The sequence below is a fragment of the Melanotaenia boesemani genome, chromosome 2 (genome assembly GCF_017639745.1).
Source record: "Melanotaenia boesemani isolate fMelBoe1 chromosome 2, fMelBoe1.pri, whole genome shotgun sequence".
Classification (NCBI taxonomy): Eukaryota; Metazoa; Chordata; class Actinopteri; order Atheriniformes; family Melanotaeniidae; genus Melanotaenia; species Melanotaenia boesemani.
This window is the reverse complement of record NC_055683.1, coordinates 21,258,656-21,279,915: the sequence shown is the minus strand read 5'-3', so window position 1 is coordinate 21,279,915 and position 21,260 is coordinate 21,258,656. Positions and strand designations below refer to the sequence as shown.

The following is a 21,260-nucleotide window of genomic DNA, read 5'->3' as shown; positions in this document are numbered from 1 at the left end:
GGCCAATACAAAATAATAAGAAAACTACGATAATCGGTAAATAATGATCAATGAAGGCTTTGCTTTGCAATATTTTTATAGTTGTGTTCATTGATATGAATCATGTTAAGTTTACTAAACCTGTATGACATCAACAGCAATGTAAATCGTAATATTTTCTGTTTTTTTAACTTTATCTTTCAGACTTGACTGAGGCATACCAACAGGTGACAATGATTTACCAAGTGACTACACAATAAATCTAGGCTCACAGCATAATGATAACTGTTCTTACAGGAAATCTACATCAAATAAAAAAATTTAGATCCCAATTCATTTCAAATAAATGGGTTATCTATTCTTACTTATTAGTATCTACTTGTGTGAATTGCTTTTAAGTCTTAAGACTTATTTTGACTGAGGCAGACTGATAACTTCACAAGTCTGGACTCACAATATTATAATGTGTTCTTACAGAAAATCCATGGCAAATAAATAAAATTTTGGTTTCAATTCATGGAAAATACATGGCTTTCTATCACTATTTGTTAACTATCCCAAGACTTACTCCCTACATATACATAATAAATCAGACAAACACCCTTTGTTTTCCACATGCATTTAATACCTAAAAGAATTCCTTTACAATAGCATAAAACTCGACTAGATCAGCATGTCTAGCCATTTCTTTTCTCTGCTATCCTTGAATACAGTCTTCACCATGGTATGCTGTGCTGCATGGGGATGCTCCAATCGCTCAGAGAAAGGCGTGCGTATGTATGGCTTCCCCAAAGACAGGGACAGAAGGAAAATATGGATGGCCAAAGTCAGCAGGATACATTTGACCACCATCAGGGACTGTGAAAACAAAAAAATATGTGAGGTAATCATATTAAAACAATGCATTTACACATTTTCAAAGACCATATCATTGGGAAGTTTAATATTTTTAAATTAATCACAGGGAGATTTATATGGTTGAGGTTGCAGAATGTAGAAAAAAAAGACAGGAAACAACACTTAAAAGTGGCCAAACCAGGAAGGTGAAGAAGAACAGTATCCCAGTTAACGTCAGGCAACCCCAGAACTGCTGAAAGTTCTTCAGGACAATGCTGCACGAGGGAAGAGTGACATACTTCCCTTAAGCATCTCTCTGCTTCTCTGCTCTCATCCTGCACACTGAGTGCTGAGTGCTGTCTAGTGCAGCAAATGCACTCAAGTACAATCAGCCACTTATTTTGTATATGTATATTTTGTTAAGTTCTTATGGTTAACATGTTTGTTACATTTAACAGGTTAGGTTTTATAGTTGCAAAGATTGTAAACATATATACTAAGAGTATTGTGCTATCTAATACTGTGTATTCATCTTCATATCTTTGTCCATAATTCCACAGCCTTATAAATACATTAAAATTAAATAAAAATGTAACTACAATCGCTCTCCCTACACATTAACCTCGCTATCAACGGTGTTGGATCAATTTATATTGACGAACAGAATTTACATTCATCAGCCTGTGGCATCTGTTGCTATCAGTGTGCTAGCATAAACTTTTATCGATTTATAATCTCTAAATATATTAATCTAGACGGTGACAATCCGTCAACATATTTAATTACTCCTGTCAAGTTGATTTCGATGCACTTCCTTGCTAACTTCCGGGAACTTTTGAGGGGCTCCATACGCCGCCATTGCTGTGAAAAAACTGAACCATTGCAGTGAACGGAGATGGCGCCACTCTCTCTCTAGAGGTACACTACTAGGGACGTGAGCTCATTGATGATCATTGCCACAGCTGGGGCTTGTTCAGCCTGAAAAGGCTGGGCCCTGATGTGTCTTCGGACTGGCTGCATTGGATGCCCATCAACCTCCTTCCTTCTGATTGGCTCAACCCTCAGCCAGTCATACTGCAGCTTGGTGCAAACCAGGAAATAAAGAGCCGCTGCAGTGTTTACTCGGGAGGGAGAAGCGGGCTGCACAGGCTGCTTCCCCTCACTTTGGATGAGAGAGGCTAATTAGCACAGGTGGCCTCTTCTTCTTGTGTTTGGCTGGAAAATGGCTGCGATGCTTTACTGGGTGTCTGCTGTGCTAGTTGGTAGTCTGTTTGATGTTGGACTGTTTGAGTGTGTGCAGCAGGACAAATCCTGCCTGCTCGTGTGTTCCCCGTGGGGGACGGTAGAACAGTCCATTTAGTTTGGACCTACCTTTTGTTCTACGCCCAGTATTGGTTTAAGCATCGCTATGCTTCCGTTTGTGTTCAGCCATTTTGTTATCTTTGTGTTAAGTATTAGGTTTATGTTGTGTTGGGCTAGATTAGGCTTTTGTTTGTGACAGAGGTCAATTAGTTTATTGGAACTGCTGCCCTTTTGGTTTGTTTCGTTATCACCCCGAGTTATGGACACGTTTTCGTTTTACTCGGTGGTGTTTGTGTTTGGTTTTGGTTTAAATCTTTTGTCTTTATTTTCAGCAGTTTCACTAACCCCAACACTTGTTTACCATCTTTTGTTCGAGGTTTTATTTGATGTTTTACATTTATGTCAATAAAATGCGTTGTGTTTGACACCTGTCCCAACAAGCTTTCGTGTTGTGCCAGTCATGCCCCTGATTTGGGTCGTAACAGTGTCCAAAGACATCGTTCAGATGAAAACCTTCCAAAGCATTGTTTGAAATTTCCTGACTTCAATAAATAATTTATGTCAATAAAGTACTTAGTATGAGTTTTCACTTTACCTCATGGGCCACAAAATGGTAAGTAATGACATGACTACTGGTAAGTAAGTGAGGATACGTTGGAAGTTCTATTCAACTTTTTTTTTTTTTTTTTACAAACGCAAAGGGGGATCAACTTTAGCTCTGAAGAAACAGAAAACAGGGAAAATCTCTGAGAAAGGATGAATAGATGAATCAGAAGGATTTCTAAATGACTTTTAAACATACAATCAGAATAGAAACACAAACAGGTGAGATTTGATGTTTTTGACATAATCAGGTGTTTTCCTACTCAGATACATTTTGTATTTGTTCTGACTCTTGCTCATGATTCACCACAGCATATTATTACAAAGGATTCTTAATCTTATTTTTATTATTACTCCTTTTATTACATGAAGTAAACATATTTCTTCTTGGTCCATCAGTGGTTTTTATCAGTAATACACATACCGTCTATGCTAAGCTTTTGTCTAATGGAGAAAACGTCCCACCCCATGCAGGTCTTTTTAACAACACTGAGCAGCTCCTTCAGTGACAGACTGCTTCACCTGCATTGTGTGAAGGAGAGAAACTGCAGGTCCTTCCTTCCTGCTGCTGTCACACTCTACAATCTGCACGGTTCCCAGTAGCCACACAACCACAATGGAAAACTGATAACACACACAGACGTGCAATATCAATGCTGTGCAAGAATGTAAAATCATTTTGTATATATGCTTTTTATATGAACTTCTATATAGATTTTTTATAGAGACTTTTTATATAGTCTTTGTTCTGTAAAGTTTATGTTCTTGTCTCTGGTATGCTGTTTTTTACACTGGTTTTGCACCTTTGCTCTTGTAGCACCGAATATATATATATATATATATATATATATATATATATATATATATATATATATATATATATATATATATATATATATATATATATATATATATATATATATATATATATATATATATATATATATATATTACATGACAACCTGCCATGAAAACAAATAATTTTTCATTTAAATACTTATGTTTTTTTTTTTTTTTTTTTTTTTTAAAGAAAACATATTTTAAAGCATTTTAATCATAAGCTTCTTAATAATAATAATAATGGATTAGATTTATATAGCGCTTTTCAAGGCACCCAAAGCGCTTTACATTGTGTGAATCCATTATTCATCCACTCCTCACTCATACCTGGTGATGGTAAGCTACTTGTGTAGCCACAGCTGCCCTGGGGCAAGCTGACGGAAACGTGGCTGCCAGTCTGCGCCTACGGCCTCTCCGACCATCACCGAACATTCATCCACACATTCATACACCAGCGATGCCAACACTGGAGGCAAGGAGGGTTAAGTGTCTTGCCCAAGGACACAACGACAGATGACTGCGGGAGCGGGAATCGAACCGCCGACCTTCCGATCATTGGACAACCTGCTCTACCACCTGAGCCACTGCCGCCCCTTGACTTCTTGTATTAAATAAAAACAGTTCAAATTACTGAAATTATCTAAGATGTTCATTTTCAGGCCTTTTAAGTTGTGACATTCATGACTTCGTGGATTATTAATTTTGATCTATTAGAGGGAAGGATAGGGTTTTTCATATTTACCCCAGGAGCCTCACTAGGGGTATTATTCCCCTTTTAAGAGGACAACACTTAAAGGAGATTCTTGCATTTTAGAGAACAGATTTGCTAATTTTCCAACACTTCTGGATATGAGGGACTGCATCCAAAAAAATAGACGGTTGACAATAAACCAGCATCCTGCAAAGCTTAATTTTCATTTCTCCACTGACAATGATTTAGTCTCTCTGATGTGGGAGTTAAAAGAACTCAGTGGTCTGATGCTAAATTTGTTAGCATGTGTGCATCAGTTTTGAAGTTGTTGTGCAATCACAGCCGAAAACGTTATGGTAAAACATCGGGCGTCATCAATTGTTTACATATGTAATGATTTAGCATCTTTAAAATTAAAGATGTTGGGTAAAGTTATTAATTTTAATAATTTCATAAAATTATGAATTATTGTTTATACCATCATGCACAACCACACAGATAGCTTTATACTAATCTAATGGCTGTGTGGACACCATTAGAGTACTAAATTAATTAATAAAATTAATTAATTAATTTTAGCTAGTCAAATCAATCAGTTATCAATCAATTAGTCTCAGGACACTACTAACGTGAATTCTTAAGTCGAAGGGACCCATAACGGAACTCAAAGGAGGAGTTCACAATAACCAGACCAGTTTAGAAGAAATCTGAAATATTTATTACTAGTCTAATCATGCATAAATGAAAAGGAAATATATACAAAGGACTTCATGGGAAAATGAATCAAACATTGTAAAAGGCAGAATATGGTGTTCAAACCAGAATCTTATTTCAAGATCATGTAATGCGTCAAAATGAATGGAAAGTATGCAAGAAGTGAAACAAAAGTTAATTAACCTGCGGTGTTAGATCAACTAATGTTTAAGAGGACTGGGAAAAAAAGGATATCTGAATCCTAAAAGAAAAAGAGGGAAAACTGAATCTCATCTGTTTAAAGCTGGAAGTTTAAGGCAGATGTAGAACTACTTCACTAAAGCCAAATCTATACAGCACACCAACCATTCTTGAGTAGGCAAGCAGAGAATTGATGTGAGCGGGAAGGGACGACGACCGTTGTGGTGACTCTCCTGGGCAAATGAGGAAATTGGTACAGATGGTTTGGATCCTGAATGACTCCCAAGAAGACCAAAAGATTTGTCACGTGGTGGTCCGAAGGTTTGGATCAGGCAGCTTTGTGGATGCGGACTCAGCTGGTGGTGAGGATGGACAGTGGATGGCTTGCGGTGGTATGGCATAAGATAAAAAGTCCAGATTTGGTTCAGTCCAAAAAGAAACTGTAGAACTGTTTCTGAAGCTTTGGTCAGCCTGGGTTAGTCAGTTATCCAAAATAAAGATCAACATCTAGGATCAATATTAAAAATCCAAACGCTAAAAACATAACTTAAGAAAAGAGAAGTATCAGCTGAAAAAGGAATGAACTAAACGGAGCTGATCATTCAGAAATTCATGTCTCTAGGACCGCTAAAAGAGAGGAGCCATTTCTGAAGTAGATTCAGGTACAACTCCAGGCAAAGTTGAAAGCAGACTAAACTCTTTCTTCTAAGTTTAAAAGTGTTAGTGTGATGACACGCCCCACGGATGGACTTGGGACTATTATTTTGACCAATAAGCATTCAGGACTTTGGTGGTCAGCTCAGATAACAGATGTAGGCTGGTCTGATCATTTTGTAGAGCGTGTCAAATTAAACATTTGTGAATATATCTGTATGTCCAAGTTATTAAAGCCTCAAATGAAACATCATTAAATCATCAATGAATGATTATAAAAGGCAAAATAAAAATAGTAAGAAGGTTATACTTTAAACAAACACGTTGATAAAGTTTCAGATCACAAAATAATCAAGCTTGTTGATCAAACCTTGTACAAAAATGATACTAAGAGTATAATCATTTACTCTTTAACCAGACAAAGAGATTCCTTTCTGTGATGAAACCTTACATGCTTTGTTACCCCTTGGTATGTCAAGAATAAACATTTCTGGGTGCATTTCCAGATATCCTGATTGAAGTTAAGATTGTCTGAAAAAAAGGGTTGCTTCAGTTGAAGGAAAACACAAGTTTTAGAGAAAACATGAATGGACAACGTCCTAATGAGGAGTTACATCTGCGATCTATAACACATTTTTGGCTGGTTATAAGACAGATTTGAGTTGCAGAAGATTAAAGTTCAGAAAATTCCCAGATCTTTGATATATGTTAACAAAGTCCTCCCCCTGTGCTGGTTGGAGAGTTGACCTTTGTTGACTTGTGGAGCTGAAACCAAGTCATAAATCTGAGTCCTGGATTTTTTACCAGCCAAATCCCCACTTTAGGAGTGAGAGGGACTGTTTGTCTGTAAGGAGGAAATCCTCAAATGTTTTATTCAGTCAGAATTAAACAAAACTTCCAATCTTTATTTTCCGAGGCCGAATCTGCTACACATATGATTTTACTGTGTCTTATCTCCTCCAGTGCAGAAGTGTGAAGTCTGTCTCACTTCAATGATTCAAAAATCGGATAAAATGCAACATGACCAATCAGACTGAGGTTGCTTTGGAACAGAATGGATATGTATCTGATTAATTATTACCGTATGTAAAAGTGGCCTGGGTTGCAACAAACATTTTTGTGCTCTTCAGACTGTAATAAGAACACCAGAAATTGGTCACATATGGGCAACAAAGTTGGATTTGACTCACTTTTGTCTGCAGTGTTAATGGAGAGGTTATTCACATAAAACTGGAAAAGAGTGGTGTTTGCAGATCTACTTATTTTGGGAACCATTTTAGTAACAGTTTTAAGCTCCCAAAATACCAATTCTGTGTGGGTGAAACGTCCAAAGGATAAAAAACTGTAGCAGAAACATCTGAACTCATCCCCATGGACAGGACCTCACAGTGGGCAGAGATTGATTCTATGTAAAGTAGTTTTTTTTGTATTTTACCTCTAACAAAAGTAGGATTTCATTCATTTCAGGTAGGCATATAATTTTTTTTTCTTAACAATAAAATTCTAAAATGAAGCTGGAGTCAGTTGTAATTAATCTATTAAAACACACTAATTGTCTTGTTCTATATTAATGAAAACTTTGGTTTCAGTTTCATCAAATTATTAAACATTTATGTGTTGATTATTTATTACACGTATTGTACTGAGCTTTGACATTAAATACATGATAAATTGTCAGATTCTTTCAAAATTCACTATGTTTTTTTAAAGGTTTATCTACAATTTCATAAAAACAAACATTAACATAGATAAATTGTTATTTTGTCTTCAGGTTTTATGATCAAACTAAAGATGTGCTTTAGGATTTTGTGCAGCTGTTCAACTGAATTCCGTCACTGTGGCTCTCGAGCACAATAATAAACAGCAGAATCTTCAGTTTTCAGGTTGTTCATCTGCAGATACACCTGCTGTTTGCTGTTGTCTCTGGAGATGGTGAACCGGCTTTTAACTGACTGAGAGTAGTACATATTAATACTGCGAATACCGATAAATGCAACCCACTCCAGTACCTTTCCAGGAGCCTGTCTGACCCAGTTCATGTTGTAGCTGCTGAAATCAAATCCAGAGCCTGTACAGGTCAGTCTGTGTGAATTTCCAGGGATTTTAACCACCGGTTCAGATTCTGTCAAAATCTGACCATCAACACCTGTCATGACAAAGAAAATGAAAAACGCTGTTAAAACAAAACTATTAAAACTAAATAATAATGTATTTACTTTCTTAAAGATGCTAGTTTTAGTGAAACTCTTTACCTGCCCAGCAAACGGTTAGAAGCAGTAACACAGTTCTACTGTCCATCTTGTTAAACTGCTGAATGTGTCCACTGATCTCTGTCTGTTCAGTCAGTTAAATAAAGGCTGAAGTTTTGCATAAACTCCTCCTTACAGAAAGGAGGCATCTGGACCCCAGATAACTGGTAAAACTGAAGATTTATTTGCAATAATTTAGATCAGTTTTGTCAAAATATTTCTTTTTTTCCCCAGTAAATTGCAAATTTAAAAATTATTTTCACCTGAAATATTGGAGAGATTTAACAAGGGAAATGCTTTGCAATGCAGGGTCTGTTATTTTGTCTGACCATAAAAATGTTGTGAAAGTATTTGAAGAAATAGAAATAGAAATAGAAGAAAAGAAATATATTTAGACTAACATAACATATATGTAGACTAACATAATATTCAGTTTTATCTTTAAAAGCATGTTTATATGCTCATGCGATTGTGTGATTCTGTACTGTTGGTATTTTATTTCTCTAACAATGTTATCTTGTCTAAACTCGTCTGAAATAAAAGCATGATATTTAGCTTCTTCTTTTTTTTCTAAAGTAATTCATATGATTTGAAGCTTTTATTCTTGGATCAAATATTTGCATTTTTTTGTATCACATATTAAACAAATATTAAATACATCAGTTGTTTATATAAATTGATTACATGTGATAAATCAAGAAAATTATTCTACATTTTCCCGCTAACCAGGTTGTCAGAAATCATCTATCAATTAGATGACCTGCTGTAACTGTCATATCATACACACAGTGGAGATATAAAAAATTTTTAAAAAATTAAAATAAATAAATAACTTTTACAACCCCTCGAAAAGTTCATGGCAAATTTTAACTTGCTTGGACTTAATTTTATTGTTCAATATATTTTGTTGTTCTAAACAAAAGAAGGTAAATCCTTTCATGGATTTCATTGTGTAGAAATTGTTCTGCACACTATATATGATTTTATTTAAAGTATCAGTTAATTTTACAATGTGCACAACACATTTCTGTATAAATATTTAGTATACAGATGTAATGTACCTACTGTAAAACACAGTTTTTATATAAATAAAAAATAGGCTCACATAACAAATTCAGTGATAAAAAAAAATAGAAATATGTGTCTGACAGAAAACATCAATGATGAAAGAGATTAGCTTCTTTTCAGTATAAAGAAAAAAGCAAAAGAAGGATTTGTTCAGCACAGCCAAGGATACTCTGCTGGACTCAGCTTGAACACAACAATCCTTAAATTATTCCTGAACTCTTGTTGCTGTGTGACCAGGAGCATGATCTGCCTGGAATATACCATTGTAACGAGATCCCAAATGCTGAATAGAAACAGCTCATGAGAAAAAACTCAAGGGAAATCAAGTAGCTTTTTGTTGAACTACGACAAGAGGAACAAAATCCAAAAACAAGTCTTTTTTCTGCTTAAACAAGGACAAATCAAAGTCCTCAGGTAAGTCGACAGAAACCAGAGGCAGACAGCGGTCCTGGGTAATCAGAGGCCTGTTCCAGAAAGCAGATTTTGTCAAAACTCTGAGTATGTTAACTCGGCGTTGAGGGAAATTCTGGGTTTTCTGTTCCAGAAAGCGATGTAAGTCCTTACCTGAGTCTGTTACCGTGGTAACTGACTCTGTGAAGTGAAACTCCTTGCTGGCAGGTTCATTATTAAAGAATCCTGAGTTTCTTTTATAAATGGGATCTTACTTCATAACGTTGGCAACACAAATCATTTTAGAAAGACAACATTAGGACAAGTCACAAGGAAAGTCCTCACACACGTCTGAATCCATGAGCATCTACATAAATGTGTGATGGGTAGAAATCTACTTTCAGCCTCTCTGCATCCCAGCAGATGATGTATTCTCACTATTCTCTTCCTCCTCCTGTGATGAAGGAGATCAATCTGCTCTGGTGAAAACAGCACAGCATTGTAGGGAGTCCTCTCCCGCTCCTGGACTCAATATACGACAGCCGGGTCCAGAGAAGGGCCAGTCGTATAGCTGCAGACCCCACCCACCCAGGACATGAACTGTTTGTACCTCTTCCCTCTGGAAAGAGATACAGAAACATCAAAGCCCACACCAACAGATTGAAACACAGCTTCTTCCCCAGAGCTGTGAAATCCATCACCCCATCTCCCCCACCCCCCACCCCCCATCCATAGACTGAACACTAAACTCCTGCAGACAGGCAGACACACTCAGACTGCACTGCACTTTAGGACAATATGCTGCAATATATGGATCACTTCCATGCCAGTCACTTTAAACACTTTAAATACTTGTTTGATTTGCACTGTTATTCCATTTTATTCCTTTTACTCTTTTATATATATATATATATATATATATATTTATCTAAAGATATATTGCCTTTTGCCTTTCCATACTTTTATCTTCGTGTGTTAGTGTGCCTTTTAAGCCGAGAACTTCTGAAACAAAATTTCGTTGTGCCTTGCACAATGACAATAAAGACTCTTGATTCTTGATTCTTGATTCAGTATATCTTAAACTGTCTTATGCAAAATCTGAGTTTTGAGTACTTATAACAGCAGGTTTTCAACTGTGGTTTGACTGGAGGCTCATTCATGATGTTTTTCTTTCCTCAGCAGCAACAGTGTTCCCTTCTTTACAAAATTCCTTTTCATATAGCCCCTGTGCTGAATAAAAACTTCTAGCTCCAACCGTGGGAAAATAACTAGCTCTTTTTTTAGCTGCTGTGATCCAGTCCAGGTATTGTTGTCTTATTATTCTAAGATTGTTGGTGTTTCTGTCATGGATCTTTGGAAAATTTTCATCCAGCTGGTTAACTGCAGAACTGCTAAGATTTCTTATACTGATCTCAGAGTGGATTTACTATCATTTAAATCATGTTTACAGTAAAGTTTTTTTCTTACAAATACAGTGGAGTAAATTATAAACAAAAACAAAAGTTTTCGCTTAATCGCTTCACTGCCTCTCACACACACACGAGTGTTGATCAGTTTTTGTTCTGTGTTTCTGCTTCTTGTGTCACTGTGGCTCTTTTGCACAATAATAAACTGCAGAATCGTCTTGTGTGAGACTCTTCACTGTCAAAAACACACGATTCTGGGAAGAGTCTTTGGTGATGGAAAACTGGCCTTGGAGACTTTGGGCAAATATTGTGCCAGTCCCACTATCAATGCGTCCGATCCATTCTAGTCCTTTTCCTGGTTTCTGCCGGATCCAGTGCAGCCAAGCAAGAGAAAGTCCTTGTACTTCACAGGACAGAGTGACTGATTCTCCTGGTCTGTGGACCACTGGCTCAGAGGAGGTGAGGGACTGACCCCGAGCAACTGAAAGAAACACAGTTTAGATGACAGCAGACATTAGAAAGTTATTTTCTTCCCCTCAGCAGGACACAGACTCACCTGAAATTAGAGCCAAGATGAAAACACTTTGTACAGCTCTCATGGTGACTACTGGGACTGCAGCTGGAAATCCTGATCTGAAGGATATACAGATAGTTGGAGGGGGAGGAGACTGGATTTACATTTTTATTTGTATTAGAGTTTGGAGTTAAATTGCTGAAACTTAAGAGTCAAAAAGATTTAGGTTCAGTCTGCAGAAGAATGATGCATCATTCAGCAAAACAGATTGCAGTTCATAATTTCTTCAGATATTTTCTACTTTTAACAGTTTTTGCCAAAATTTCTGCGATTATTAAGTCAATTAAACATTGTTTGATGTCACTGATTAATAACTTAGAAATGTACATTTATAGACTAAATAACTCCATCGTGACAGTAGAGAAAGAAACTTTCTGCAAGTACCTGAAACTGCAAGTAACAGAAACATAATTTTTACTCTAAGTTTTGGCTCAGGTCAGATTTCATAAAGATGTTTATGCAAGTTTAAAAATAAGTGTGTTGTGTTTGTGTTACTAGTTAATTTTAATGTTTCTGTCAGTCTCATCAGCAGCAGGTTGGTTTGCTTTTATTATTATATAATTCAGTCACTGTGTTTGTCAAGCACAATAATAAACATCAGAATCTTCAGTCTTCAGACTTTTCATCCGCACATACACCTGCTGTTTGCTGCCGTCTCTGGATATGGAAAACCAGCCTTGAGCTGACTGGGCGTAGTATGTGCTTGTGACATCTATAGTTGCAGTCCATTCCAGACTTGTTCCAGGAGCCTGTCTGATCCAGGCCATCCAGTAGCCACTGACTGATAATCCAGAGGCTGTACGGGTCTGTTTGTGGGATTCTCCACGAATTTTAACTACAGGTTCAGATTCTGTCAGAGTCTGACCATCAACACCTTTTAGTGGAAAAAGAACATATTAATAAACAAGTTATACTTTACCAGTTTTCTAATATTAGACTTGATGATCATTAAACATTTTCACCTGTCCAGCAGATAGTTAAACCAGCAGAGCTGTTCTGTACTCCATCATGTAAACTGTGTGTTTCAGCAGATCGATAAAAAGAGGCTGAAGATCAAACTCTTGTATAAACTCCTCCCCACAGGAAGAATTAAATCGGTTCAGACTGTGTTTACGCTATAGTTCTGCTAACACATATCTGAATGAAAAAATGCAGAAGACAATAATGGTGAACTTTTAATAAAATAAATGTTTACAAAAATCTACATCACTTGTTCTTTAACTTTTCATTCCTAAAATAAACTTTTAGTTTTCATGTGTCATGCGTCACTGCTGAGATGACCTGCTGTAACTGTCTGATTACACAGAAAGTGGGATTAAAACCAGACTTTTACTGCCCCCTACAGGTCATAAATGGACCTGCACACACTTACCTGCTGAAATAAGAAAGAATCTAATTATACACAATCACACTCAGCCAGATAAAACTGGTATTTTGGTAAAACAGAAAACTTTCAAAACAGACAAAAGATAATATAACAGAAATATGTCCTGTATATAAAATACATTTCCAGGTCTGACATCTCTGGAACAATAAAACAACCTGAGTAGCTCAAACAAAGAGAAAAGAGCTTCTGTAATGGTGTCTCCCTGAGGACCCGGAAATTCAACCACACACACAGTGATAGATTCCAAGAAAGTAATTTATTCAGTCTGGGTAATGGAGGAGATGAGCAGGGTTTGGTCCAGTAGGAAGCGGTGGCGCCTTCCTCAGGTAAAGCAGGGAATAATATCCTGAAAGGGCTCCAGAAACAGTCAGTATGATCCACAATCCAAACGAGCAGACATTTAAGAAGCCAAGAGTCATAAACAGGGGTAGCAGGCAGACTACTTAGCTGGGGCAGGCGAATATCCGTGGTCGTTCCAAAACAGGTCAAAATCCAGGAGATCACAAGGCAGGAGCAGTCCGACAGGGGATGAGGCAAGAGAAGTCCAAGGGCCATAACTGGGTCAAACACAGGAATCAGAAAACAAGAGTAAACGCTGGACATCAACAAGGGAAAACAATGCTGACCATCTGGCAGGGAAGCAAGGACTGGAGTGAGCTTAAGTAGGGAGGGGAGCAGGTGAAGAGCGTGAGCAATCAGGATTGCCACAGGTGGAGCAGATGAGCATGATGAGGGACTGGAGGCCCAGCAGAGCAGCAACCATGACAGCTTCTTACTCTGGCGGCTGTTTACTGACACAAGAAAAAAGTTCTGGTATAATAATGAGATGTTTTGGGTGAGTTAATGCTAGCAGCTATGCAGTACAGGTGTGATGTCTATTAACTTATCAAAGTTAATTTACAAGTATAACATATCTCTACATAAACACATTTACTGTATTATTTCTTATGTGCAACAATATTTTATAATCTTTACTTTTCACAGCAAACTTTTACCTGCTGAAATCAGAAAAGATAATAAGATAAACAGCCTTGGTTATACAACGCTAGCATTTGTGTATAACACATTATATAATTGTAATTATCAACAAAAAGCAAAGTAAAGCAGAAATGTGTTTGTCCAGCATGTCTCAGAGACGCTCAGCTGGATTGACATCAGGACATGTTGAAGACTTTTTTTACATTTTAAACCCAATGTTCCTTAAACCATTTTTCAACCATGGTTACTAATTTCACCCCAACCTTATTGTGTTTGTGGAAACATGAATGTTTATTTTTAATCTTTTTGCATCATATGATCCAGATCTTTTGTTTTTTCTGCTGTCAGATTCAAATCCAGACGATGAATCCACACAGCAGCTTCAGCTGAGGTATCAGGCAGCAGCAGCCGTCTTATTTGTGGGCCGCTGGTTAACTTGCTGTCTTAGGAAGTGCAGTGTGCTGTAATTCTGAAAAAGTGCTGCAAACACACTTGTTACATTTATTTATAGCAGAAACCACAGAGAACGTATGTTCATCCTATTATCATCCAGACATATTAACACAATACTTATAAAGAGTACATAGCTTGGTAACCTTCCCTCAAGCATGTGGTTCATTAATTTGTAAAGTTTTAGAACAGCCAGTAGCATTGTTTACTACCTCTGAGAGGTGGCGCTCTCGAGTCAACAAACCTCCACAAAAACAAGAATAGTCCATAGCAGGGATGGTAAGAGCAATTAAAGAGCACACACACTCTGTTACAGTAAAAATCCTTAGTGGATTAAAAATAACTCCATCAGTCGTTCCTGATTTGTGTAAATTTACCAGCATTCACAGATCTTCTCTGAGCTCCACTAACTTTCCCATTTTACTGTGTTGCTCAGTCCAGTGAAACATGTCACACACTGTTTATGTTGGAACAGAGGTAGATATAGACATGATTTTAAAGGATGAGACAAACTGGGGGAAAAAAATGGATGCACACACATTCGTTGCTCTATATGCAATCTTGATGAAAAAAAATATAAAAGTGAGTTTGGTGGAAAAATATAACAAAACAGGAATAATGACAATAATAACTGTAATGGTAATCAAGATTATTATTATAGCAAGACTGTAGTGATGATAATGATGACAGTAGTTATAAATGCTTTGTGCCACGATTACCCTACACTCGAATTTGTCTTCATCATTAACTTTTAGTTTGGGCCTCCACTGTTTCTCCATAGTGGTTGATGTAGCAGCTGTATTTATATGTGCTGTTCTCTTGCTGATGGACCAACAAGATGGCAGCGGAGCGTCCCGACTCTCTGATCTGCAGCTGGTCTCCATCAGCAGGACGGAGCTCCTCTATAGACCCGTCTTCATTCTGTCTTTTCCAGGAGAACCGGAACAGAGGAGGAAACATGTCTGAGGCCAGACACAGAAGGACGCTCTTCCCCTGGACTCTGGATGCTGCTGGGTACACGCTCACCACGGGCTTCACAATCTGCTCATCTGAAGTTTGACAGCAGCAACAAGCAGCGCACACACACACACACACACACACACACACACACACACACACACACACACACACACACACACACACACACACACAGTTAACATCAGCTTCTATCACTGAACTGCATCCAGTCTGATCCTGGAAACTTCATGGACTCTGATCACTAAAATATTCAATACAGCACAAAGTTCACTACATGCACTCTGATCACCTTCATATCAAACACACTCATCACCTCATGGCAGCAGGTGGACCACATGAAGATGTGAAATAAAATTATTTGCCATCTTGTTTCATTTTTTAAGGGTGAGTTTTTTATGAGTGCAGTGCCAATAAAAATAACACTATTTATAGTGATTTTTTTCATTCTCTATACTGAATAAATAATACAATATCTAGTATGTTCATTCATGAGGACAAATATTTCATTTATTAAAATAAATATAATACTTTCAATATTAATCACCACTGTCAAATAAATATATAAACAGAAAATAAATAAAAACATCTTCACCTTAATATAATGTCATTCTCTTAAGGAATAAAAAACAAATAAGACATTATACCATCAACACAAATAACACTATTATTTTCTGAATTAGTTTATCTAATATTTAAACTTTTTTGCTTTTATTAGTTGTTCTTATGTCAGACAGAAAAAATATTAAATTAAATTCAAAGTGCTATCACCCATTGTTTTATGTTGTAGGTCAAAATTTTGTTTATGGTATAAAAATTTATTTACTAAAATGTAAATTGTCAAATGTCAATATACATATAAATATATATACACTTGAAGTCCTTTTTTAACTTCATTCTTAAATATTTTCCAAAAAAAATTCAGAAAAAACATGTTTTATTCTACATGTCTTAATTAAACATGTGACTTATTTTATAAATGTAGTCTCAGTAAAACATGTTTTATTACACGTTTACAACTTTCATGTAAGATTTAATACTGAATCATTTCCAGGAACCTCATAGATGTCACAGAAATACTGAAAAAAAGTTAATACTTGTTTCATCATTAATGTTTGCAAAAATGAGGTCTAAGTTTAGTTTTTCACTGAGATTTAAACATGTTTTTAGAACTTACTGATATTTTTCTTCTGTACCAAAGGCTGTATGAATTATCTATTAATGGTGAAAAAACTAGCATGTGAAGCCTGAAGCAGCAGAAAGTGACTTTAAACACATTTAACTCCTACTATAACACAACCGGGAAGAAAATAAATGTTTATTCTTACCTGTTACATAAACTATTGTCCCAGAACCAAAGAGGTTGTTGTCACAATGAAAGAGACTCGTACAAAAACCTGTCTCCTGTTGAATGTGTCAACGGAGGTGAACGAGTCCAAATAATCTGTCGCTGCAGCTAAATGTGAAGCCAGATCCTCTACAGGACAAATTCAAACTGTCCAGGCTTTTCTACACTAGAAGAAATGGACTTTATTCTCTGACTTGTTCTATTTGATCAAATAACATAGAGGAGGGAATGCAGAAGAAAAACACACATTCATTTAGAAAGTGGATCTGTGAGAGCAAAGTAGTGGTGGAGCTCACACTGCAGAGACAAGAATGAGTGTGTTCATCATTATTTTGATGTGACCTCTGATCCTCCACACAAAGTTTCAGACCAGCCAGCAGGACAGAAATACAGAAAGATGCTGCAGAAGATCATCAGGGAGAGTTGGTGTTTGTGTTTTAAGAAAAAGCTTGTATATGAGATAACATGGAGACAGGAAATATACAGAATGTGGTTTATTTTAATTACATAAATATGTATGTAATTAGTTAATGTTATGTTACTATATGATTATAAACAAAGTTTTGATCGATTTATTTTGCACACATAAAAAATTAACAAACCAAAGAGTATGCAAATAAAAAGCAGACGAAAAAAAGAAAGAAAGAAAGAACTTTGTTAGAAAAGGAGTGGGAGAAAGTATACTTATTAAATCCCACCATCTTTCTTTCTTGAATATGAACTAATATTTTACTGCAGCATCTCAAGCAGTCATTTATTTTTTTTTTATCTCTACAGACAAAATTATCCTAAGAAAAATATTTTTACAAATTTTGAAGCAATCAAAATGTTGTCTATGAGTAACAAAATTAATTCTGTTTTGATGATTTACAGTCATCATACATTATGTCTTCATGTAAATGTAGTTAAAATTTTATATTTACATAGATAGTTTAATTGTAGAAAAATAAAAATAATAGCAATTGTGGTTGGAGGGACCACAGCCCCTCACCAGGGAGACCAAGAGCCATCCTACCCAGATGGCTCCATCTGGTTCCTCTTGATGCAGAGAGCAGTGGCTGAACTCTGGATGACCAAGCTTCTCATCCTTTCTCTAAATGAAAGAAACCTGCAGAAGAAATTTGTTTTAGCTGCTTGTAACAGTGATCTCAGTCTTTCAGTGACTCCCCAAAGTTAATGTTAAAAAGTGAGCCGAGGCAGCTTCTGACACAAGTTAGTGTAGCAGAAGAAGTTGGTGTAAAGGATTACGCTGATCTTCTACAGCTTGGGGACCAGCTCAGATTAGATCTGGTCCATACTGTACATTTTGGTATCGATCCAATATACTGAGTAAATCCAGTACAAGTATCACTGATAGGAATACTGATTCTTTTTGTTTGAAATTTCACAAACATTTAATGACTTTGCCTTTACTGATCCTGATTATGATCAAACACAGTACAAATATTTTGTTTATTAAAATGTCTTTTACTAACAAACTGAATGGCAGAACCATTTCTTCTTTGTAAACAATAAAAAATAACAATAACGGCTGTACCTCAGGAGAAAGAGCAGTCGTCCACCAACTGAAAAGTTAGTCGATTCCAGGCTTCCCCTGACTCCATGCCGAAGTGTCCTTGAGCAAGACCCCCAAACTCTTTATTGTTTGTAAACAATTTAAAATAAAACATCAACAATGTTACAAAATAATAAAATAATTGTTATTCCCTTTTATTAGACAAAATTGTTTGATAAAAATGAAGTCAATATTGCAAATTAGCTATAAGCCACATATTACACATAATGGACTAAAGTAACAGGTGAGATCAACTAAAGATGTACAACTTTTTTTTTTTTTTTTTTTTTTTTTTTTAAATGGCGCTGCAGGAAACGGCTGCCTTACCAGTGTCTCTTACGCAACCGAGTGATTCTTTCGTTCTTTCTTATCGTTTTATTCCTTATTTTATTTATATATATATCCTATTTTTGATTCTATTGAATATTTTTTTAACTCTAGTATGGCATTTGCATGTCTTGCATATTCAAGAGATGAACTTTTTACATGGATGACTAACGTCGGAATGCAGCACAATGTACCGACAGAGCTGAGGAGGAAGTACAGAGGCTGCAAGTCAGGATCTAAGCTAAAGGCTGCTCGACAACGTTTTAAGCCAGTGATCCCCTCTGTACTAATGGGGAACGTCAACTCACTACCTAACAAGATGAACGAGCTGTTGGCACTGAACAATCAACGGAATTATCGCGCGTGCAGCTTATACATCTTCACAGAGACATGGCTCACTGATGCGATACCGGATGCTAACGTGGATCTACCGGGTTTCACTGCTGTGAGAGCTGACAGAGACATGAACGCCTGCGGTAAGAGGAGAGGTGGGGGGCTCATCATATATGTGAACAAACGTTGGTGTTGCCCAGGACATGTCTCAGTGAAAAAGGAACTGTGTTGCCATGACTTGGAGTTGTTAGCCGTTAGTCTGCGGCTATATTACTTGCCGAGGGGGCTTAGTCACGTGATCGTGCTCTGTGTTTACATCCCGCCCAGCGCGGATGCATCAGCTGCCTGTGAGAAGATACACACAGTAACAGCAAGGCTGCAGACAAAGCATCCCGAGGCGTTTATGGTCATATGTGGGGATTTTAATCATGCTTCCCTGGACTCTACCTTGGCCTCCTTCTACCAGGCTGTAGACTGTCCCACAAGGAACAACAGAACAATAGACCTGCTGTACTCCAATGTGAAGGATGCCTACAGAGCCCCCCCCCTCCCCCCACTTGGAAAGTCTGACCACAACCTGGTATACCTACAGCCACAGTACACCCCCCTGGTCAAGAGGATGTCTAAAACCACACGCTCGATCAGGAAGTGGTCACCTGAGGCAGAGGATGCTCTGAGAGACTGCTTTGACATCACTGATTGGGATGTACTGCTGAGACAACATGGTGAGGACATAGAGGAGCAGACTCACTGTCTGACGGACTACATCAACTTCTCCCTGGACGTAGTCTCCCCCAATAAGACTGTCCGTTGTTATCCAAATAACAAACCTTGGATAACACAAGATGTCAAAGCTGCCCTCAACAGGAAGAAGGTGGCTTTCATGAACCATGACAGGGAGGCAATGCAATTAGCACAGCGGGAGGTGAAACAATGCCTGAAGGTGGCGAGGGACACCTACCGAAGGAAGGTGGAGGATAAACTGAGTGAGAGCCGTATGAAGGAGGTCTGGGATGGTGTCAACACCATCACAGGCTTCAGATCAAAGGTCATAACAGCGGGGGGGACAGTGGAAGAAGAAAACTGTCAGTCCTGCATAACAGAGGAAACATTCAGTATTAACAAAGCAGAGTCACTGCTGTTAATTTTTGTACAGCTGCTGAACTGACTTCAGTCACTGTGTCTCTCGAGCACAATAATAAACAGCAGAATCTTCAGTCTTCAGACTTTTCATCTGCAGATACACCTGCTGTTTGCTGTTGTCTCTGTAGATGGTGAACCGACCCTGAACTGACTGAGAGTAGTAGGTGCTGCCACCACTACTACTGATACAAGCCATCCACTCCAGTCCTTTTCCAGGAGCCTGTCTGATCCAGGCCATCCAGTAGTCGCTGAATGTGAAACCAGAGCCTGTACAGGTGAGTTTGTGGGATTCTCCAGGATTTTTAACCACTGGTTCAGATTCTGTCAGAGTCTGACCATCAACACCTGTCAAACCAAAGAAGAAATACATTCCATGAATAATAATGGTAACACACACACACACTTACAAAATGAGATCACGATTATTAATCATCTTCACCTGCACAGCAGAGAGTTAAAAGCAGCAGCCCTGTTCTATAATCCATCATATTAAACTCTGAGCCCTCACTTCTCTGTTATCATCAAAGCAGTCACAGAAGTAGAAGTGGAATCCATTTAAAATTTGCATTGACTCCTCCTCGTAGGAAGAATAGCTTGGACCTGCTTTTGACTCAGCTTCTTTCTGCTTCAGGAGGTTGAACTGATTAAAATCAACTGACTGATTTGCCTAAAATTCAGATTTGCCCAGTTTGATTTGTACAATATGTATAAATATAAGATAAAAGCTATCGAAGATAACATACACTCTTGTTGTTGTTTCTTTTCACCCTGATAGTTTTTGTTTGCAGGTCACACATTACTCCAAGAATTTAGTAAAATATGTGTTCTCTGCTCAGAAAAACACAATTTTTAAGGCCACATGCAGGTTTACCATAATGAAAAAATAATTTACACTTTGATTATTCAAGCTTTATCTATTTCTTTTCTTTTTTTATAAATAAATTGGATTGCACTGTTCTGTACTTATTAACTGTTAACTGCTGTGTTTTTCATGCTGAAAGTTAGATAACAGATGAATGTTCAGTGTGACTACTTGCGTTTTGATATAAATTTAAGATTCAAGGGCACTTCTGACATATTATTAGAGCTTCTTCTGTCACCAACCAGAATGAGGAGCAGTACATGTCCTCACCCCACATATATCTCCACTGTCTGATAATATCTTATCTTCAGGTGTGTTTGTGCGCACATGTGGATGAGTGAGTTGGGGAATAAATGTACATTTATGTGTAGTAGGTAGAAAAAAATAGCAACATTAATATTTTATATGGTGTTTA

General features: G+C 37.3%; 2 protein-coding genes and 1 gene segment (V, D, J or C); all 3 read right to left on the bottom strand.

Annotated features, from left to right (window-relative positions):
• Nucleotides 1–21,260, bottom strand: part of LOC121656110 (immunoglobulin gamma-1 heavy chain-like) — a 343,586-nt gene that overhangs the window by 74,864 nt on the left and 247,462 nt on the right. The gene's annotated exons all lie outside the window — the stretch shown is intronic.
• LOC121656124 (Ig heavy chain Mem5-like) overlaps nucleotides 1–21,260 on the bottom strand; it is a 101,811-nt gene that overhangs the window by 7,746 nt on the left and 72,805 nt on the right. The gene's annotated exons all lie outside the window — the stretch shown is intronic.
• On the bottom strand, nucleotides 7,583–8,115 carry LOC121656286. The segment is given in 2 exon segments: nucleotides 7,583–7,946; nucleotides 8,053–8,115. Coding segments are annotated over 2 exon segments (360 nt in total).